This window comes from Herpailurus yagouaroundi, unplaced genomic scaffold (assembly GCF_014898765.1).
Source record: "Herpailurus yagouaroundi ecotype Mexico unplaced genomic scaffold, PumYag 163, whole genome shotgun sequence".
Lineage (NCBI taxonomy): Eukaryota > Metazoa > Chordata > Mammalia > Carnivora > Felidae > Herpailurus > Herpailurus yagouaroundi.
In genome coordinates, this window is record NW_024412404.1 from 42,242,199 (window position 1) to 42,259,311 (window position 17,113).

At 53.4% G+C, this 17,113-nt stretch overlaps 1 protein-coding gene across 1 annotated transcript in view; it reads left to right on the plus strand.

Annotated features, from left to right (window-relative positions):
* Window positions 1–12,673: 12,673 nt before the first annotated feature.
* NEURL1 (neuralized E3 ubiquitin protein ligase 1) overlaps window positions 12,674–17,113 on the plus strand; it is a gene marked incomplete at its 5' end in the record, with an annotated part of 21,154 nt that continues 16,714 nt past the window's right edge. The window contains 2 exons of the mRNA XM_040486921.1: window positions 12,674–13,015; window positions 13,415–13,736. Coding sequence (XP_040342855.1) covers window positions 12,674–13,015; window positions 13,415–13,736 — 664 coding nt within the window. The remainder of the gene's footprint in view (window positions 13,016–13,414; window positions 13,737–17,113) is intronic.

The following is a 17,113-nucleotide window of genomic DNA, read 5'->3' on the forward strand; positions in this document are numbered from 1 at the left end:
CCCCCCCACATTGCCTGACCTCAGTTCTCAAAGCGTATGCTCTTCTGGGGAGGCCAGTGAACTTCTGACCCCTGCGGTGTATGTCCACGGTCAGACAGACGGACAGGCGGGCAGGTGAAGGGGTGGAAGGGAGGAGCACTGGTTGGCTCCCTACTTGCAGAGCTGCTTTGTGACGCGGCTCCTGTCCCCTCAATCTGCCTGGCTCAAGCGCTGTGGTCTTGGGAGTAACATGGCCGATGTGGCACCAGACCCAGAAGGGAAAGACTTCCCAGGGACTTGTTTTGTCATTGCTGGGCCCCGGGAGCTGGGGTTTCTGTACAAACTGGCTGGTGCCAGAACAGTGTGGGCTGACCTTGGGCAGTCCCTGCCACACTGCCCTGTGTCCCCTGCTCCCCCCTCGGATGGGGTGTTAGGAGATGGGGCAGCCTCCATCTGCTGAGTCCAGTGGGCACTAAGGAACCTGGGTGGGGCCCAGGAAGGAGGGAGGGTGGTGGCAGGAGCGATCGGGAAGCTGTGGCTGGGGACCGGTGACCAGGTGGCTTCTCTCCCTTCCAGGCTCTGGACTTAGAGAGAGTAATTTCTAATTAAAAAAGAAAAAGGCAGGAAAGGAGACATGGGAAAAGCAAATCATTGGCTCTCTTAAAAGGAAATAAATTTTGTCCTGGGCCTGGAGGGCTAAGTGACAGATGGAAGGTCCTGGAAGACACATAATCCGGAGCCGGCCAGTGGCCTGGGCCTTGGCCTGAGACTCAGACTAGGCTGACCTGGGCCCGGCTCTGCGTGTCTGTGGCACGGGGGCTCCTCTCAGAGCTCACTGGCCCCAGCATGGCCTGTTGGCAGAGGGTCTGGAGCGGACTGGCATTTTCCACTGGAATCAGACTTGGGCAAGCCTGTGGCCTGGGAAGGACAGAGAGGCCCTCCAAACAGGCCCAGGATGCAGCACGCTGTCCTCCAGCTGCCTTGGAGCACAGGCAAGACTGCCCGAGCCAGGATACGGCCTTCAAGAGCTCATGCTGTGGAGTAGATAGGCACGTGTCATAGTGAGGCCAGGTGTCTTCTGGAGCCTCGGTTTTCTCACCTGTTAATGGGGCTCATAGTAGTACCCTCTTCATAGGATTGTTGTGAGGGTTACGTGGGAGAGTATGAATAAAGACCGAACATGGGGAAAACCAAAAGGGCTTGGAAAAGCATTCTGAGGCCAGGGTCATATCCGGGACAGGAGGATACCTGGGATATGCGGAGAATTCTAGGAGTGGGGGGCATCCAGGCCGGGTGGACGTTGGCGAGTGCTAATCAAGTGTCTCATCTGCTTTACCCTCCTTCCCTCCCCCACCCTCAGCCAATACCACCCCCCTTAGGCTGGGCCTTCCACCAAGCTGGCCCGGACCCTTGCCTCAACTTACCATCAACACGAGTAGGAGAGGGGAGTTGGGGGTTATGGAGAGGGCGTCTTTGCCTGTGTCCCATTGTCCTTTAGCTGGAACCTCTGCTTGCACGTCCTCACATGTCCTCGCCCGCATCCACAGCTGCTCAGGCCCACACCTATGCACCGGCTATCCCGGCCGCTGTGGCTTTAAAACTCTTCCCAGGAGGCGTGTTGGGGGAAGTGGGAGATTCAGGGGTATCGCTCCTTGCTCGGGGCGCCCTCAGCCCACACCCGATTCCCTAAGAATAGTTACGTACTTCTCGGTTGTATTTTCACCATGGGCCTTGGGATTTGGGTGTGGTGTGAACCCAGGTTTTGGATTACTGGGCGACAGAGGTGGGGGGGCTGTGACAGTGTTATGTTTGTGGACGTGTTTGGTTGTCTGTGTTTCTGGTGTCTGCAGATCGTGTATGTGTGTTTTGGGCTTCTGTGTGTGTACTGAGTGATGTGTACATATCTGTCTAATATTTAAGGGATTTCATGCTTTGCCTTCGCTTCCACATGTGAGCAGCCACATTTATGTTGCCCTGTGCCTGGGCCGTGTCCTTGTTATTCTGTAGATAGATGTCCGGGTTTCTACACGAGGTGTGTGCATGCGTGTGTGTGTGTGTGTGTGTGTGTGTGTGTGTGTGTGTGTTTGTGTGTGTGTGTGTACTCGCGCGCGGGCTGGTGGTGAGGAGTTGGGTTCCTCTGGGACCGGCCTGGCAGGAGACCCATGGGAAAAATTAATTCCCATTTGGAAAATGGTTTCGGCAGTTACATGCTTGATGTCTTTCATCAGGCATATTTCCAGAGCAGCTCCTAGTCTTGAGGGCAGGATCGGGGGCGGGCGAGCACCGAGGGAGGCAGCAGTGATACTGAGAGGCCTCTCCTCCCCTCCCTCCCTCCCCTGCCCTTCCCTTCCCTCTTCTTTCTTTGCTTTCCTCCTTCACCTCCTTCAGTGCTCCCCCACCAGCAAGGATAGGCCCAGTGCTGAGGGGCTGATGGGTGGATGACACACACATATTCACCCAGATGTATGTATCACCCCCACGTTGATCTCTGGACCAACAAGCCCTAGATGCTGGGGTGCAGGGACTTGAGAGATGGTTCCCACTCTGTCCTTTCACAGGGGGGGATGTTGTGGCCCAGAAGGGGAAATGGTTGGCTGAGGTCACGGAGCTGGTGGCGTCAGGGGAAGCCAGGCCTTGTCCCTTCTCAGTTGGCTTCCCGCTTGTCCTCTTTGGGTTCCTTAATTCTCAAATGGGCAGCAGGGGAAAGGGCATCCTCTGGCCTTATGAGACCCTGGGATTAGCACAGAGGGAGCTGCCTGACTCCTGGAAGGGGCTCTGGAGGCTTAGGCCAAGGTGAGCTCACAGGTGTGGTGGCTCAGCTTGATCTGACTTATTCTCTTAATCCAGCTCCTCTGTGTCTGGCACCCAGTGAGCACCAAGCAGATCCTTGGTCATTGAGTAAGAGGGAAGAGTGAGGGGTACAGGCCCTGGGTGGCTGGACCATATGGCAGTTGGAACTGTGGGTGGCTGGGAGGCAGGTGGGATGGAGCTGTCAGGGACAGCTTCAGGGATGTGAGTCCTGAGCTGGGCAGTGAGGCCAGGCAAGGCTAGACAGGAAGAGGACGGTGGGGCAGGTGTTCTTGGTGAGAGTTTGAATCCTGGTCCACTGGCCATGTGACTTTGGGTCAGTCCCTTCATCTGAGTCTGAGTCTCATTGTCCTCTTCTGTACATTGGGGATGGTAAGGTTTACCCTGAAGGTTGGTAGAAAGATTAAGTAAGCTAATGAGTATTAAGTATACCCTGTGCATAGTAAGCACCCTATAAATGGATGTGTCTCTATGAAGGTTTCCGTGGAGGCTCCTCCAGGCCTCTGTATGTTCGTGAGCGTACACACACACATGCACCTGGTGCCTCTAAGGACCAAGAATATCTCTGCGCCCTCCAACCCTGATGAGTCCCTGGGACAGAATGTTCCTAGATGCTTGTGTCCACCATCAGGCATGCCCACATGTACATGCATGCACACATGAGTGAGTACGGATCTGTGTAAGGGGAGGGTGATAGTCTAGGTAGTGTGTGGATTTATGTGACTGAGCCGTGCTTCCACCCAGAAACCCACATTCTCTCAGGCTTGGCCTGGGGACTTTGGGGAGATGCTGGGAAGACAAGGACCCGGAGCTGAACCCAGAATAGTTACCATTTGGAATCCCCTTCTGGAATCTTGGGGTAGGATGGGGGTGGGGGAAAAAGAGGGCTGGTCCCCTCCCAGCAGTGAGGATATGGGAAGGCACAGCTGTATGCACATCTGGCTGCTGGAAAATGTCGGACTGGGATGTCTCACAGAAAGAGTGAGAATGGGAGGCTCAGTGTGGGGATTAACTTGGTGACAAAGGTGCCAATCTTGCCCACTCCCTGCTACCCTCCTTCACCCAGCTTGTCATCATGGATTCATTCATACTTCCAGGGAGAAGCAGGGCCTGCTGTAGGCTTAGCCGGGGCTCTAGGGGAGATGGTAGGCCTACATGGCCCCTAACCTTGAGTCACAAAGGCGTGTGTACATGGAGGCTGCAGAGGTCATGGAGAAACCAACTAGAGTGGACTGGAGGGTTCGTGTAGTAGAGAGAGGACGCTGGCCAGCTAGCTGGGGCTCGCCGAAGGTGGCTTTGCAGTGTGTTATCTGCATTCAGAACTTAGTTCTGTCACTTACCAGCTACGTGATCTCAGGCCAGTTATGACCTCTCAGAGCCTCTGTTTCCTTATCTATAAAGCGGGACTAATTGATACTGCATTGCTGCATAACGTACCTATTGTTGTATAGCAAATTACCCCAAAAGTTAGTGGTTTAAAACAGCAAACATTTCATTATCTCAGTTTCTGTGGGTCAGGAATCTTGACATAGTTTAGCTAGATACCTCCAGCTTAATGTATTTTGGGAGATTACAGTCAAATTATTGGCTGGGGCTGTGGTCTCATCTGAAGGCTTGCCTGGAGGGGATCCATATCCACGCTTACGTGGTGATGGGCAGTTCTTGGTCCCTTGCCACACAGGCTTCTACACAGGGTTATCTCAAGACATAGGATCTGGCTTTCCCCCAAGGGAGAAACCCAAGAGAGGCAAGAGAGTAACCAGGATGAAAGCTGAAGACTTTTTATACCCAGTCTTGGGCATGACCTCTTATTACTTCAGCAGTATTTCATTCATTAGGAGCAGTATTCCATTCCACTCTACACCCAAGGGGGCAGGGATTGCAAAAGGGGATGACTTCCAGGAGGCAGATGTGTGGATCATAGGGGCCACCTTAGAAGCTGCTTCTTCCAGACACCTGCCTTGCAGGAACTGAGACAGTGAGGTGAGCTTGTATGTGAAGGGCATCTGAAACCAAAGAAAGAACTAACTTTCATGACTTTCCCTTTCTTCTTTTTCCTGCAGGCAAGTGGGGGAGCTGTTGAAGGTTCTTAGGCACGTAGTGTGGGGTCTTGGTGCTGGGCAGTGAAGGAAGCTGTCCTTTTAGCACCCCTTTCTCTGATTTCTCCACAGGACACCAGAAAGGGCAGGGCACAGAGTAGGTACTCCCTGGACACTTGCCAATTGGTCAGTGGATTGAAGAATCAAACAGTGGCAGTTCATTCAACAATTTGCATTGAGCCCCCACACCGTGCTCTGAGCTAGGCACTGGGGAAACAGCGGTTTCTGCCCTCGGGAGGCTCAGGGTCCATCAGCGAGACAGACACAAATAACCCTGCAGCCTTTTCTTGCCGGAAAGCTGCACTGCAGAGCACGGAAAATGATCCGAGTGACTCTTCTCAACTCCCAAGGATGGCACGCACCCAGAACCATTCTGGATGTGGAGAAGACAGATCAGTGCGTTGCCTACAGTGGGTGCCTCAGGGCATTTGCGCTTAATTCTGTGGAGGAGCCAGAGTTGAAAGAGGCTACTTGGGTGCTGGATGCTGTTAGGGGTTTGTGGGTGGAGTCCCTGGGGGTCCATAGCAGGGCCCTCAAGCTAGTCTAGGGGAAAGTGGGCTTTAAAATCAAGGTCTAAAGGGGCACCTGGGTGGCTCAGTCGGTTAAGCGTCTGGCTCAGGTCATGATCTCGCAGTTCATTTGTTCGAGCCCTGCATTGGGCTCTGTGCTGACAGCCCAGAGCCTGGAGCCTGCTTCGGATTCTGTGTCTTTCTCTCTCTCTACCCCTACCCCACTTGTGTTTTCTCTCTCTCTCTCTCTCTCTCTCTCTCTCTCTCTCCTTCTCTCAAAAATAAATAAATATTTAAAAATAAATAAATGAAAAAAAAATCAATGTCTAAAGAATGAGTGAGAGAAAGGCAGGTACATGTGTGGGAAGGAGGACGGAAAGGTTCCCAGCAGAGAAATGGGGTTGGACCAAGCCTGGAAGCAAGAGGCAAGTGAGGGAAGTGGGCCCCTTTAAGGACCCCAGAGAAGTTCACATCTGCCCCGTTCTACCATCATCTCTCCCACCCAGGCTCCCTCTCTACCTTCAAACAGGCTTCCACCCTTCAAACTGGCTTCCACTGTCTTTACCCCAGAGAGAGTCCTATACAGTGCATGCAGTCCAGGGTTAGGGCATTTGGGAAGAGAGAAAACAGGAGTGTCTGGGATGAAAAGAACAGGTCATTTCCTACAGGGGTGTTTGCTGCTTTTATAGGAAAAAAATAAGACCTTATGCTGGGACCGGGTGTTCAAGTGCACAACATTTTCCCGCGTCTAGGAACTCACTGGGTCCTCACAACAACTTGGAGAGATGGGCAGGGCAGCTATGATGACCCTGTGTTTTACAGAGAAAGAAATCAAGGTCCAGAGAGGCGAAGTGACTTGCCCAAAGTCACAGAGCGTGTCTGTGGCATGGCCAGGGATCTGAACCCAGGGCCTCCTGACTCTAGGGTTCGTGTTCTTTGTCCTCTGACCCTTATTATCCAGGAAGTGAGACGGCCCCCCTTCACAGGAAGTGCAAACAAGTGTGCCAGCTCTGGTATTCAGGCCCACAGGTTCAGAACAAGGCGATCCTGAACACGGTGAGATTCCGTCTTGAAAGATGGTTGGGAAGTAGAGAGACGAAGGTGGGAGAGGGAAAGAAGATGGGGGTGTATGGGGGGGGGGGGGGGGATACCTTGAGCAAAGGTGTGGAGGTATGAGAGCACAGATTGATGTCAGTAGCAATAATAATCATTATTGTTATATAATAAGTATTAATTTTCGTCATTATTAATACAACTAATAGCTGCTAAATAATAATAAATGAAAATTAATATTATTTTAGCAACCACTTCCTGGGTTAGTTTTAAGATCCCATGAAGAAGATCTGCCATGATCCCCATTTTACAGATGAGAAAAGCGAGGCTCCAGAGGTCTTACAGTTAGTGACAGAGCTGCTGGGTTTGGAGGCAGCAGACCTCGGTTCAGATCTGGGCTCTTTACTCTGGCTGGGTAACTCCACTTCTGAGGACCTGTGTCATAGCGGCACTGGGGGCATAATGAAGACCCTGCCTGTTAAGTCACATAGAGGTTGGTTGTTGTCATTAGCATTGCTCTCTCCCTGTCTCTCCTTGGCAGCCCACCTCAGCCTGGCCTGGGCCTCTGGGTCTCTGCCAGGATAGCTCTGGAGCAGAGCTTGGCCGGGGCAGTGGGGAGGAGGTCACTCTGGAGGCTGCATTGTATCTGGGCCTCTCTCCCTGGGACCCCACTGAGAGGCAGGAATGTGGTCCAGAGCTAGCTGAGGGTCACCTGGAAGGCAGGCCAGGCTTGTGTCTGGCACCTCATAAATGCCCAGGAGGAATGGCTGTGGAGGGGGGGGGGGGGGAGTTTCCATTGTGTCAGCAGCAGCCTCGCCTGAGGGGGAAGAGTGCTCCCACTGTGGCTCCTGAGAAGCTTGTAAACCTGTCACTAAAGGGGGCCTCCCTGAGAGCTCTGTTGGGAGCCAGATGGTGAGTGAGACTGGGGCTCCACCAGGACCATTGGCTGCTGGGGGAGTAGTGTCCCAGCATCTTGAGGTCCTTTTGTTGTGGCTGCTCCCCCAGCTGGGACTGGCCCAGTGCCTTCTCCACACAGCCTTTCCCCACTATTCCTGTCATCTTGGATTCATGGGGAAAATGGGCTGCAGTATTAGATGCTGAGTAGGGTAAAGGACGCCTAAATAGCACCGGAAAACCAAGGTTCAAGACCCAGGTCTGTTTCTTAATTGCTGTGTGAGCTCAAGCAAGCTGATTAACCAGTCTGAATCATAACTCATCTGTAGAATGGAGACCTTAAGGGTCATAGTGTCTGTCGAAGTGCAGAGAGGGAGCCCTTTTGGATGGTGTAGGGAAGAAGCCTTGCCCCAGCACCCCTCTGGCCCTTAATATCAGAGCTGTGCTCAGGGTTAATTCTCATTCTGCTTTCTCTCCTTCCTCCTCACTGGACCATAATGCCAGCTGAGGTGGAGGAGGGAGATAGCAGGGGTTGGGGAGGCGGCGAACACCCTGGTCTGGACCACCATGTTGGACACCTTGGAGGGCACAATTCGTCTTATTATCTGTGCAAACAGCACCCCCTGGAGGCATGCAGGACAGAGCCTTGGTGGCTGTATGTGGAGGCCCTGGCCCTTGTTCAAAGAGAGTGATGAGGCCCCACTAAGGCCCTGGTGGCAGGGAGGACAGGAATGGGCGGAGCCCAGGGATGCTTCTTTCTCAGGTGGGATCAGCAGGTCGGATGTGTGATGCTCAAAGACTCCACTGGGGCCTGGGAGCATGGAGGGCTGGTGGGGTAGGGTCAGGAGTTCAGCTGGGGTCTGCCAGGTGGCAGGTGACCGTGGTCACTTGGAGATACCCAGCAGGCCAGAGAGGGTTTTCACATCATCTCCACAGAGGTGGCACGGTGGCTTTGATTACTCAGAGCTGAGTGCAGAGAGAAGGGGCAGAGGACAGCCCCGGAAGCTACACTGTGGGCAGGAGGAGGCAGGCACAGGATTTTGCATGTCCAGGAATCAGTGAAGGTGCTTTGCAGCTGCCAAAATGCTCCCCTCATACCCACTTGAGAGGTTTAAGGCTGAGAGCGGCCGGCCCGAGCAGGCTTTCGGGTTTCCTGTTTCATGGTCCCAATCCTAGGCACTGCCTGCGGTGGGGTGATGGGGGCTGTGGCGGTCAAAGATTGCAGCCTCCCTTTCCTCCATCTCAGTGAAGACCTGATTTGTTAGTTGTTGTAGTTAGTGTTGCTTTTGAGGTATTCTTTATAGACAATAGCAGTCATTCTCTTTAAGTGCATACTTCGGGGAGTTTTGACAAATGTGTAAGTTGTGTGAGCACTGCCACAGTTAAGCTAGAACATTTCCATCACCACGAAAACTCCCTTTGTGCCCCTGTGTCTTCCTCTTGCCCAAACTCCAGTACCCACTGGTCTCTCTAGCCTCATAGTTTTGCCTGTTCCAGAGCATTCTACAAATGGAATGAGCACCTGTGCAGCCTTGGAGGCTGGCTTTTGTCAGCACGGTTTTGAGGCTCCTCTTTGTCATACCGTTATCATTCACTGTTCTTGCAGAGTGGGATTCGCTGTGTTCCTGCACCACATTTTACATCCAGCCATGTGTGAGGGCAATGTATGAAACGTGGTTTGCATTTCTGTTTTGGTGGCATATACATGTGTATCATGAAAACAACGTAATAGAATGCCAGGTATCCCCTCAGTGTACTACTTGAAATGATTTTACATGGTACATGGATGAACAGTTTTTTCCATATTTTACCAGATTGTGAGCTTATTTTATTTTATTTTATTTTTTAAGTTTATTTTTGAGAGAGAGAGAGAGCGAGTGAGCGGGGAAGGGGCAGGGAGAAAGGGAGAGAGAATCCCAAGCAGGTTCCGCACTGTCAGCACAGAGCTTAATACAGGGTTCAAACTCACGAACCCAAGATCAAGACCTGAGCCGAAATCAAGAGTTGTATGCTTAACTGACTGAGCCACCCAGGTGCCCCAGTTGTGAGCATATTTTAATATGCATTAAAAAAAAAATGTGTCCAGCACACCAAACCCATGCTTTCTTGGCCAATTTAATGCTTCATGGCTAAGACTCACGCCTTGCTGGTGCATTGCCCGCATTTGACGGCTAGAGCCTCTTTCTGCCAGCTGTGTGACCTTGGGTAAGCTGCTCAATGTCTCTGAGGCTTTAGATTCTTCATCAGTAACATGGGCTAGTAATGTCCCTCCATCCCTGTTAAATTTGCTGTGAGGATGAAACCAGTAAGTGTAGGTAAAACTCCCTGTTCAGAGCCTGGCACCTATCAGCACTTGGCTGCTGTTATTATTAGATGCATATGGCCCATGGGCGCTGGGTGTATGATTTATGTGTACTGTTTTGTACATCTCTGTGTACATGAATGTGTGTGTGTGCATGGTACATGTGTTAATGTGGGATTCCTGGCCTAAGGGATAAGGGAAGGGATAAGTCTCGTAGGGTCTGGATTACCTTCATGTGCTCACAGGTGTATGTGTGTGCCCATGAATGTGCCTTTCTGAGGCCACATGTCTGGGTGTACATTGTGTCCCCGGGCTCCAGGGTTTCCTTATCCTTACTTCTCCATCTTTCTGCTGTCAGCCAGGATGGTGGGCCTGTGCTACCCTTCTCCACCCAAAATTCTGCCTGTGGAAGGGAGGCCCCGGGGAATGGTCCTCCCAGGGCCTAGGTCTCTGGTCCCTGGGTGTCTCCACCATATTTGCCCAGAGCTAGTATTTTCTAGCTCTTTATGCAGGATGGTAGGACCCCACCCAGGATGGTGGGAAGGAGAGGAAGTGTTTTAAAGGAAGCTGAGGTCCTGCAGTTGGTCCCTGGATTCTGAGCAGAGGCTGGGAAAGAGTCCCATGGGAGAGGCTCCAAGCTGCTGGGCTCAGCATGTTTAAAAAACTGCTTTATTGAGTTATATTGACATATGTTTAACCACATGTGTTTAGAGTATATAATTGGGTGGGTTTTTACATACGTATACACCCACGAAACCATCACTATAAGCCAGATGGTGAACATATCCGTCATCCCAAACACTCCCTCATGCCCCTTGATAATCTCTCCCCCTCCCCCCCACCCTTCCCAGGTAACCTCCAATCTGCTTGTTATCACTAGAGCTTAGTGTGCATTTCTTAAATTGGGACAAATGGGACAGGGTGTGGGCAGGGCAGGGGGCAGTGGCTGAAAGGAACAGAGGCCCTGTGGTTACTCCGTGGATTGTGTTTGCTTATCTTTAAGAACCGGCTTATTTCACTCAGCATAATTATTTTGAAATTCATGTTCCTGCTCGTATCAGTAGTTCATTCCTTTCTTACCACTGAGTAGTATTCCACTGTATAGACCTACCACAATCTCTAATCCATTTATTATGGTTTTTGAAACTGAGAGTCAAGCTGTGTCTGAAGCTGGCCTGATCCCAATGTGTACCTCTCCCAGGCAGGGTACCTGTAGGTCACCTGTAGCCACGCTGTGCCCTTCACCCCAAGGGTCTCCTTCCCTGGAATGACCTCCCCTGCTCTGCGCTATCCAGGGCCCACTCAGCCTCTTCCAGGTAGCCTTCTCAGACTGACTGGGTCTCCTCTGGGCAATTCTCGCGTTTATTGCATAGTGGTCTTCAAAGGCCTTGAGCACTGTTCTGTGATTCTAGTCTTTTCTCCTTAGTGAAAACAAGGGGAACTCCTCTTTGTTCCAGCCCTACCTCCCACACACAGGATGTCTGACCAGCCATGGACTGTGGACACTCGGGTCTGGGCCCTCTGGGAAGAAGGAAGCAAAGATGCAAAGTGATGCAAAGTGATGCAAACATGGCCTGGACTGAAGGCTGCGTCTTCCTAGCTCCGGACATTCCTCCCTCCATCGCCCTTTCCTCCCAGTCTTCCTCTCCTTCCTGGAAACCCTTCCTCCCCTATAGGGAGCAGAAGGCATCGGGGACAGGCCGATGCGGACTGAGCTTTCTGCATTATTAAATCACTGCCATGGAGGAACCCAACTCTGAAACATCCCAGAAGGCCTCTGTCACATTCTGTGGTTTCCTACTTCCCCAACCCCATCTTCCCCATCCTCCTTGTGTCTCTCTCCTCAAGTTGATGGCATGGGCAGGGGCTGCCCTTCCTGATGGATGGGACACAGATCTTGGGGAAGAAATGAACATCCCCCACTTCCTTGCCCCCAACTGCCAGGACTGCATTAACACTCCCAGCACTGCTGACACACGTCTTAGAGCCACAGGGTAGAGGCCGCCTATGCCGGAGCAGGGAAGTGATTTCCCTAAGGTCACACAGCCAGTCAGTGATAGACCCAGGCCACGCGATACCTCGTCCATGTCGCTTCCTCTCTCTGCCCCGTCTCCTGGACACCACCCTTACGTGCTTGTAACGTGCCTTCTCCTGGACCAAGCCCTGTCCTGTACTCGATCCCATTGTGGGGTGAGGTAGAACTGTGTGTAGGAGAAAGCAGCGTGCCTCCCTGGCCAGAGGCTCTTGAGGCAGATCCGGGTTCCATTAGGAAGCCTGGGTGCAGAGGCCTACCTGTGTGCAAGATGTTGTGGGCTTGGGGGTGGTATAAAGCAGGAAGGCGGCCCAGGGTGGAGGGAAGCCGCCCCGAAGGAGGGAAGTGGCGGGCGTGGTCCTGGGGCTGCTGCCGCGGAGGCTGCCGCACCCACCTTGCTGGTCTCCCAGGGCAGCTCCGCGGTCACGTGTTCACTGCGGCTCAGCCTTGTCAGCCCAGCCCCCATGCCCTCTCTTCCTCCTCCCCTCCTCCAGGAAGCTTTCCTGAGAAGTGACCTGCCCCCCCCCAATCCTTATCACTCATCACTGTCTGCCATTTTTATTGTGATTCCTGTCTGTGTCGTATTTCCTCTCCTGGACTGGTGTCTTCTTGAGAACAGGATCCGTGTTTGTTTCGTGCCTGGATGTCCAGTGCCTAGGACAGGGCTCGGCACTCAGTCGGTAGATAATGAATATTTGCTGAATAAAATAAGTGACGGTGGTAGTGAGTGGCAGTGTGCGGGGGTGGGTGTTGGTAGTAAATGCTGATTGATCACAAGGGTAGCACAGGCCCACCATCCTGTGGAAGACAGATGGTGGTAGATACTAGTGAGTAGCAGGAGATGGACTAGAATCCAGAAGATGGTGAGTGGGAGGTGACGGGTGAAGGACCAGGGAAGGTGGTGAAAGATACTCAATGGTGGTAGATGGCGAAGTGGGACATAGCAAGAGATGGCAGCAGGTGGTCCAAGGTGGCAGCGGATGAGTTGCAGTGACGGTGGACATCCTGGGCGGCGGGCAGCTCCTGCTATGCCCAGCCCTCTGCCCCTCCGGGGGCCTCTGCCACCCGCTCTGACGTTGCGGCCTGTTCCTTTGCAGACTCCATCGGGGGCCCCTTCCCTGTCCCGGCTCACCGATGCCACCACAAGCAGAAGCACTGCCCTCCGGTGCCGCCCGGCGGGGGGCTCCCGGCCACGCCACTGCTCTTCCACCCGCACACCAAGGGCTCCCAGATCCTCATGGACCTCAGCCACAAGGCCGTCAAGAGGCAGGCCAGTTTCTGCAATGCCATCACCTTCAGTAACCGCCCGGTCCTCATCTATGAGCAAGTCAGACTGAAGGTGGGCCCTCCCACTCCCTGCCCTCTGTGCCTCCCTGGACCTCGACCCTTCCCTCTCAGCACTGTCTTCTGTCCCGGCCACGACACCCTGCCCTTCTCTTGCCTCCGGGCCGTCCCTTCTGCTCTTCCTCATCCCTCCTCATGCTCTTCCCTCTTCCTCCTCCTTTCTCAACCTTCCCCGTGTGACAAAGAAGGACCCGGGGATGGGAGTGGCCATGGGGGCCACAAGCTGTCACTGGACAGTGGGAAGGCTCCTAGAGGAGGGGAAGGAGGACAGCTGGGCGGTGTGGCTCCCCGTAGGGGTCTGCCAACAGGGGCACACTCCCTCCCCTGGGGCCCTTGGCAGTGGCCGGGAGGCCGGCGGGCCGGGGTGCTGTCTGAGGCCATCTCCTCCGCCCAGATCACCAAGAAGCAGTGCTGCTGGAGCGGGGCGCTGCGCCTGGGCTTCACAAGCAAGGACCCGTCCCGCATCCACCCTGACTCGCTGCCCAAGTACGCCTGCCCCGACCTGGTGTCCCAGAGCGGCTTCTGGGCCAAGGCGCTGCCCGAGGAGTTTGCCAATGAGGGCAACATCATCGCTTTCTGGGTGGACAAGAAGGGCCGCGTGTTCTACCGCATCAACGACTCAGCTGCCATGCTCTTCTTCAACGGGGTCCGCACGGCCGACCCGCTCTGGGCCCTGGTGGACGTCTACGGCCTCACGCGGGGCGTCCAGCTGCTGGGTGAGTGCCCGCTCCCCGTGCCCCTTCGGTGCAGGACACGCCTCCGGGTGCCGAGGTGTGATGCTGCTCCATCCCATCACGCACGGGGACCCCTCTCCTGCTGGCAGGGCCCCGGGGCCTAGAGGGCACTGGGAGAGCTCAGGGAGCCTTCGTGTGCCCTGCAGAGTGCTCCCGTCCTTTGGACTCACAGCTGGGGTGAGGGGCACCTGGGTGGGATTTCTGCCCTCCAGGGCCCCTCAGGTTGTGCCTTTGAGCAGCACACAACCTTCATCATAAACGGCAGCCTCAAAGACCCCCCGCTCCCAGGAAGTAATGAATATTAACCTCCGTAACCATAGTGTAGTGAGCACTTACCTTGAGCTGGGTACTTCATTATTGCCGTTCTCACAGCATCCCTGGGAGGCAGATTCTGTTAGTGGGCCCCCGGGAGGCAAGACTCGAGCTCAGGGAGGTTGAGTCATTGGCCCCAGGAGACGCAGCAGGTGAGGTGTGGAGCCAGCACTAAGTCCCAAGTGAGCCCCTGGCCCCTGGGCTCTGCAGCCCCCCAGGAAGTCCAACCCCACCCTAGTGCTTCTTGCAGGGATGTGGGTGAAAGGGATAAGGCAGAGGGGAGGGCAGAAGGCACTAGGGTGGCTAAGACTTTTCTGGCTGCTCCTGGGTGCCCGGGGTGAGTGAGGCTGCTTCAGGGGGGTGAGCGGGCACACATCCCGTGGGAGGCAAGGAGGAGCCAGGCTTTCTCAGGAGGGCACACATGGATTCTCAAATGCCAGCGCTGCAAGGGGCCTTGGAGAGTCTCAGGCTTCCTGAGTTGGTGGCTGAGTTGGGACTAGAATCCAGGTCACCTGACTCCCAGTCCAGGATGGCTCTCACCTTGCTCACTCGTGCACGTGCTGGCAAGTGCACGTGCATGTGCGTACGTAGACTCTGGGTACAAATCAGTTCACGGGCAAAATGGCTGTGTTGCCAGGCAGAGCCTGCATTAGCCTCAGCTTTCCCATCTATAAAATGGGCTGTTGGGAAGAGGAAGTTAAGTTAAAGAGGCTGTGAGCAGAGTGCCCAGCACAGTCCTGGGTATCCAGTCAGTGCTCAGCCCGTGCTTGCTCTTTCCACTTCCCGTCCCTGCCCCCGTCTCCCTGCAGAGAAAAATGCCACGGAGGTGGTTGGAAACCCTTTTTTTTTTTTTTTTTTTTTTCACTTTTTTTCCTTTCTGGCTTCAGAGCCTAGAAACAGTGAAGCTCTTTTCAAAACACCTTTATTTCAGTAAAAAAGACAGTGAAAGTAAAAACAAGTAATTGTCAGAAGCCTTTCTGTGGAGTTCCAAACATCAGGAGGCTGTTTTTATTAATTAATAGTTTGGGAACTTTCTGTTTTTTCAACTCAGTAAAGTGTTTCTACATTCACATGGACAAGTTAAGAGCCCAAAAGCAGGCTCCTCTAAGTCTTCGTGAGTGGAGAAGGGAGCCGAGGCCGCCCAAGGATAATTCCCTTTGTGAAATGGGTGCACTTTCAGGGAAGGGCCTTGACCTCCCAGCAAAGGAAGGGCAGTGGTTATGCCCCTGGGCTACAGAGTCAGAGTGACCCAGGTGGGATTCCTGGCCTCATCCTGTACTAACTGTGGGACTTCAGTTTCCTCATCTGTAAAATAGGGGTAGGTAATAACAAACAACTGTTCTCAGGGTTCTTTTAGAAGAACTCTGCTTAAAAAGCAGAGTTACGTGAAGCAGTTACGGGACTAATGACTGTCAGTCATCCACACCCATCCTGGAGAGGGTAAAGCTTAACCCCAGGTTCAAGTGAATACCTGCCTGCTGCTCTGATATCCTTAGGGCCTCACACTTCAAGGCCCTGGAGTCCCAAAGCCTGAGGTTGCACTCCAGCCTGGACACTTCTGTCTGGGCCTCAGTCTTCTCGTCTGAAAGAGTGTGGGACTACTAGGGCTTGGCCCAGGGCTGGGCCAATGGTGGGAGACAGAAGTGTCTCCACTCTTGAAAAAGGTTATAGTCTTATTGGGAGGGGGCTGGGTAAAGGCAGTGGGGGCAGCATTCTTGCTTTCCCCTCTCCTAGCAACGAATGCCTTTTCCTACAGTCCCCCCGAAATCGCATTCTGGCATTAAGGCCCAGCTTGCAAGCCACCTCCTCCTGGAGGTGAAGCCTTCTGGAGCTGAGTTCTCTTCTCCGTTTCTTGGGTTCCACCACATGGTGTCTGTGCTTCTCTCCGCCCTGAGGCATTGGCTGAGCCTTGGCCCATCCATATGTCTTGCACAAGACAGGGAAGACTTTGAGGGTGAATCTGTTCTTACCTCCCTGGATTTCTCTCCAGAGTAGAATCTTGTGTCTGGCGTGGGGAGGACACCAAGCATTATTTGGGGGGTTGGGAAGGGAGAGTGGTGGGAAGGTTAACTTGTTAGATGAAGGATAGACCCAGCTTTGCTCTCATAGACAGCGCCAGCCTCACTGAGAAATTAGACAAAGCAAACCCTCCAGACACAATCACAATCTCCAAGAGAAGACAGTAAATTGTTTAATGCTGTAGTCAGAGGATCCTTTCCATCTGCCGAGATGGTTCCCATCCAGCTATCTCATTTAATCGCTCAGCAGCTGGCCTCGGACAGAATGTTTTCCTTTCATCCCCATTTGTCAGGGAGAAAATTGAGACCCACGGAAGGCTTGGCTTGCCCGCGTAGGGCTGTGGCAGAGCTGGGATTTGAACAGGGTGTTCTGATGCCCAAAGCAGTACCTTCCCCAATAAACCTCCAGCAGGTTTAAGTATGGAGGGAGGCAGGAAATTGAGAGGAGGCTGAGGTCAGTGAGGGAGGATGGAGTCCAGGAGTACTTCTTGGAAAAGAGGGCTTAGGCTGGGCCTACAAATTCTAGGAGGGTCCGGGGAGGAGGTGGTGATGGGGACATGCGAGGTGAGATGGGGTTTCCAAACCTCAGGGGCCTAGGGAAGGCCCCACCCTCGGTCACAGCCCAGATGGCCTCACCTGGCCTGGCCCTGGTATCCCTCTTGGACCATAAATGGGTTTTCCCGCAGTATTTTCACTTGCATCCGGATTTCCCAGCAGGCTCCTCTCTGTACATTGGACAAAGCCGAGGGCCCAGCAGATTCCTGTCCTAGCTATAAATCACCATAATCCCTGGGTGTTTTCAAACACTGATTATAGCCCCTGAATTCAATTAGCAGATGAAAATATCTCTTTGTTTTGTTCTTCCTAAAGCGATTTCTTTTTTGTGTAAAAACAAAAGAAATCCACCCAAGATGTCTTCAGAGGTAGGCACACTGCTCTACACCATCATTCTGTGGCGTCCCCTCTGGGATCGCCCATTGCCTCATATAGTCCCAGGGTCAGCCTCCTTCCCTTTCCTCCCCTCTTCCC